This window comes from Solea senegalensis, linkage group LG14 (genome assembly GCF_019176455.1).
Source record: "Solea senegalensis isolate Sse05_10M linkage group LG14, IFAPA_SoseM_1, whole genome shotgun sequence".
Classification (NCBI taxonomy): domain Eukaryota; kingdom Metazoa; phylum Chordata; class Actinopteri; order Pleuronectiformes; family Soleidae; genus Solea; species Solea senegalensis.
In genome coordinates this window covers 20,560,265-20,564,899 of record NC_058034.1, presented here as the reverse complement: position 1 = coordinate 20,564,899, position 4,635 = coordinate 20,560,265, and the positions used below count along the sequence as shown (strand labels likewise).

The window sequence follows — 4,635 nt, the reverse complement described above, 5'->3', positions numbered from 1 at the left end:
TTTCCTCACTCCCTCGTGAACTCTCCCTCATCCCTTGTGGGTCTTTCTCAGTTTATTTCAGACGGGGTTCCTCTTCCTCCTCACCCCTCTCCCCCTCCATCCCTACCCTCGTCCCTCCATCCCTCCCTCCCACTCACTGTGGTTCGCCCCTGTGCCCTTGACGCAGACTCCCCATCTATATCGAGCCTCTGTAATTATGTCAGTGTAATGTTTGTATTTATAGGCAGCTGCCACAGCGCTCTGGCAGACGCTCGGTCCCAGCTGGGACGCATCAGCAGTCTGACTTTGCTGCTGTTGCTGCAGGAGGAGGAGGAGCAGAGGTCACCAGCACCACTGACCCCGACCTTCACCTGCTGCACCACCTCCACACCTCACATCCTAATCTGAAATATTCTACATCTGTTGTGAGTCAAGATGTCCTGATATGTCAGTAATCAACCTTTGAAACCTCATCTTTACTTTATTTATCATCAGTTCTAGGATGTTTGGTGTCTTTCTGAGTTCATTAGACAATAAATTCAATCCCCACAGAGACATGGAGCCAACAAAAAAAACTATATTAAAAGAGACAAAACTGTGAGATTGAATTAAAGTGACTAACATTAAGAGATAAAAATACAATAAAAAAACAATAAGACATTAAAAATAAAGATAAAACAGATACTAAAGTAGCTTTAAAAGTATCAAAAACAGTATAAATAAAAATAAAAAAGCAGGGGGTGCTAAAAGACACCGTCTAAAATTGGAATTTTAGAAAGTAGATAGTGTTATTAATAAAAGGAGATGTAATTAAAGGCCAAACTTAAATGTAGGTGTAAAAATAAAATTGAGACACGAGGCAAAAGATAAACAAAGATATCTTGCCACTTTATTAGGTACACCTGCTGAACTCCTTGTTATCGCAAATATCTAATCAGATGATCGCACAGGAGCATGTCAGGTGCGTTTAGGATCATAGACACGGTCACGGCAAGCCGCCCGAGTTCAAACTGAGCATCAGAAGGAAGAGGGAACTTGTTAATCTGCTAGGATTCATCAGAAAAATTAGGAAATTATCCTACAGTAATTCAAAGTACAACCAAAGTGTGAAGGAGACCACGCTGAATGGTTTATTGTATGCAGTGTTGTGCTTATTATGTTTGACAATCACACTCAGGACTCCAGGCGTCATGTTTGTTCATTTAGTTTAATATGTACATTAAAATAGACTATTTACATTATATATATAAAAAAAATCATCTATGTACAAGGCAAAGTACATTTTTCTTCAAGACATAAAAAACAAAACAATTGTTATTGCCAAAGACTGTGTAGCCCTTTGTCAATGGAGAGATGTCGTGAGCAAAAGACCCCTGACTTCAAACGCTCGGGAGGACGACAGACGCACACACACACACACACACGTGTGTGACATTCAATTCAAGCCTTCGAGGAAGGAGGACAGACTGGAAAAAGGCAGTTTTTTTCTTAGTACAAAACGTTGTCTTAAAGCTTATTTTTCACGTGCAGTTTACAACAGAACACACACACACACACGTCGATTGTCTCTTAGCCAGTGGATAGTATGGCCATCGTAAATGTTTTTTTTGGCTTAATAACGTGTTATAGATTAAAAAAAAGGCACTAATGGTTGAAAATATGTCAAAAAAACAAAGGAATGTCTGCTTTCAGTTGCTTCAGTTTGCATGTGCCTGACATGTTTGAGTGGAATGTTCCTTTATTTTAGTTTTTTTTTGTTGTCAATTCAAACAACAATCCTTATATATATATATATGCATATATATAGATATATATACATATATATAAAAGTAGTACCAGCTACATAGTCACAAAAATACATGTGAACAGAATTTTGTCTGTTTCTGTCAAAATCACTGTTTTTTTTATGGTGTGTGTATGTCGTCAAAAAAGAACTTTAAATAGATGTTTGTTTGTTTACAAATATATTTTTGAAGGCATTTTGTGTCTCTTTGGTTTCCGGAAAAAGAAAGAAATCACCATAATTTTCCTATAAATATTCCTGTAAAAAGAAACATTCCAGCATAGTCAAACCTCCCTCATGTTTGTTTGTTTGTTTTACTAGAGTTCATCATTTACAGGAACTCGCATCTATACATTTTAATGTCATGACATGACATCATTATAGTTTGTTTGTTTCTTTGTTTTTCTGGTCAAAAGTCTTTTGTTCTGCTTCTTTTCTCTACATGTGTCTCTTCATGTGCAGAGCCAGATGGTCGGATCGGGAGAAAGCCCGTTCACAGAGGTGACACTGGAACGGTCTGTGCCCGGTGTGCTTCCGGAAGTGACGCGTGAGCTCGTCAGAACGCGCGAACTTCCAGCCGCAGCCCTCCCAGCTGCAGTGGTACGGTTTCTCTCCTATTAACAAACACAACAACAACAAAAACAACGTGAGTTACATTGATTAAAAGAGATATTTTTGTGATGTCATGAGTAGTAAACATGCGCAGCCACGTGGTTTCTCACCTGTGTGCGTCCTGAGATGCGCCTTCAGGTGCGAACTTTTCGTGTATGTTTTCCCGCAGCCGGTGAAAGTGCAGGTGTGTGTCGCAGTCCGTTTCCGCGGCCAGGACCTGCGGCCTCTCTTCGGCTTGGTGTCCATCATTTCCAGCGGGGAGGAGGGCGGGGTGAGGAGGACCCGCTGACCCGCCGCCGCCGGCTGCTGCTGCATGTTTATGCCCGCGTCCTCCGCGAACATGCCGGGGAACTGCGGCTGCTGGTGCGTCGCCGTGAACTGAAGCTGCATGCTGCCGTGATGGTGAGGGAACCCCGCAGGCGCGCTGCTGCGGTGGTGGTGCTGCTGCTGCTGGTGGTGGTGGTGGTGATGCTGCTGCTGCTGCGGGTGGAAGCTCTGCTGGAACGTGTTGCACATGTGCGGTTGATGACACTCGGAGCTCATCAGGTCATTCGGGCTGAGCGGCGGCGTCATGCTGCCCGCAGCCGCCGCCTGCGGGGAGTTAGCGAGCCGCGGCTGCTGCTCGTACGACATCATGCACGAGACGCTGCCCTCGTGCTTGATTTTACTGCAGCTCTGTGGCACGAGACCCATGACAGGTCCGTATGTGTCCATGGAGGCGGGCTCCACTTTAATGTTCGGATGCTCGGGGAATAAATCCTGAGTCGCGTGGAAAGACGCAGAGCTAATGAGGAATCTGCCCTGGATGCTGGGACTGTTCCCGGGGAGGAAGCTCGTATCCAAGTCGGAGCGGAGTAGCTCCGCCATCAGGCTGTTGTAGGGCGGAGGAGGGCAGTTCAAGTCCGGGACTGAGGTGTAGGTCTGTGGCTGCTGATACACGGACGCTTCTGCCTCCTGCAGCCGGTACGACTCCACTCCGGTCCCGGGAGCCGGAGCTCCGTCAGCAACTGCTGTGTTTGCGAGAATAAACTCGAGGTCCAAGAACTTATCTAGGTCCTCTTCGTCCTTCCTGCCCAGACAGCTGCTGTCCAGGTCAGGCGCAATGCTGCCCAGGCTGCCCTTCCACCTCTGGGTGGTAAAGATGGGGAAAAACAGTTAGTTACTGAAGAAGCAGCAAAACATCAAACATCAAACATGACATGAGTGCAAAAACACAAACTTACATCTTCCCAGAATTTCTCCTTCTGGTTGGCAAAAGTAGAGATTGATGGTAAAATGGTTCCACTCAAGGCCATTTTCATGCCTCTGTGAAAGAAAAACTGGAGAAAAAAAGAAAATCCCTTAAAATGTTGTGGGAAAAGTCAGTGAGTGAAGTCTCCAGAAAATAAGCTGCTTCTGTCGTCCGATGCTCCTCTCACTCACTCATGTGGCTCTGTGCAGGAGCTGCTTTCTCTGCAGAACCAATGCGAGGACAAGGTGAGGGGGAAAGGAAGCGCGTCCAGGATGAGGACGCAACCGACAACCGAGCAGCGACCAGGGGCCCCTCCACTAAATTTAGCCCGGGAATAAAAGTTTTCCTGCGAGTCACAATCACAGAGAGCGAGGAGAGAGTTGCTGCTGCTGCTGCTGCTGCTGCTGCTGAGGAGGAGGAGGTGGTAGAGGAGGAATGCTGCTTCTGCTCTGTGTGCGCGGCTACTTAAAGAGGGAGGAAACCCGCCCCGAGAGAGAGAGACACACACACACACAGATAATAAGCACATTAACACGTTGGAAAAAAGAACCCTCCTCTCTACGAATGTTTTACATAATAATGAGGAGGAGCGACGCGGCGGGTGCCGCGCGCGTTACGCACTCATGGGTACGGTGCGCTTTTACGCACACGGCGCGACATTCTTTCCATTAATTATCCTGATCTGTTGCTGTTTGTTTACTATGACAACAACAATTAACGTGGATAAATAAACGTATCTGTCACACTCTTCCTCTCTATCTCTATGTATGTGTGTATAAGAGAGAGAGATCGAGGAACGGCGAGAACATGAAAAAGTCTCCGCTCTTTGCTTCATCACCGCGGTCTCTGATCACACTCCTCTCCGTTCGTCGGAGAAAGAGGAGAGGAGTGTATATCATTATTATTATTTTCTGCTTCAGCCACCAGGCGCCACCACGGCTTCTCTCCTGCTCCTCTGCAACTCTCTGACGCAGCTGTGCGCAGTGTGTGTGTGTGTGTAAGAGCGAAAGAAATCTGGAATGATTTGAAT

The 4,635-nt window shown here is 46.1% G+C and overlaps 1 protein-coding gene across 1 annotated transcript; it reads right to left on the bottom strand.

The window, feature by feature from the left end:
- Positions 1–1,167: 1,167 nt before the first annotated feature.
- Positions 1,168–4,048, bottom strand: LOC122780350 (Krueppel-like factor 2). The gene is made up of 3 exons (XM_044043226.1): positions 3,598–4,048; positions 2,485–3,502; positions 1,168–2,376 (listed from the first exon to the last, which is right to left on the bottom strand). The coding sequence occupies exons 1-3, from the start codon at positions 3,673–3,675 to the stop codon at positions 2,201–2,203; spliced, it is 1,272 nt and encodes a 423-aa protein (XP_043899161.1). The 5' UTR covers positions 3,676–4,048; the 3' UTR covers positions 1,168–2,200.
- Positions 4,049–4,635: the final 587 nt, after the last annotated feature.

What these genes read in the sequence shown, in the direction of transcription:
- LOC122780350 (XM_044043226.1), bottom strand. Translation starts at nt 3,675, where the DNA reads ATGAAAATGGCCTTGAGTGGAACCATTTTACCATCAATCTCTACTTTT. An exon ending in AGGAGAAATTCTGGGAAGAT is followed by an intron (nt 3,503 to 3,597) that starts GTAAGTTTGTGT and finishes TTTACCACCCAG; the next exon opens with AGGTGGAAGGGCAGCCTGGG. An exon ending in GCATCTCAGGACGCACACAG is followed by an intron (nt 2,377 to 2,484) that starts GTGAGAAACCAC and finishes GTTTGTTAATAG; the next exon opens with GAGAGAAACCGTACCACTGC.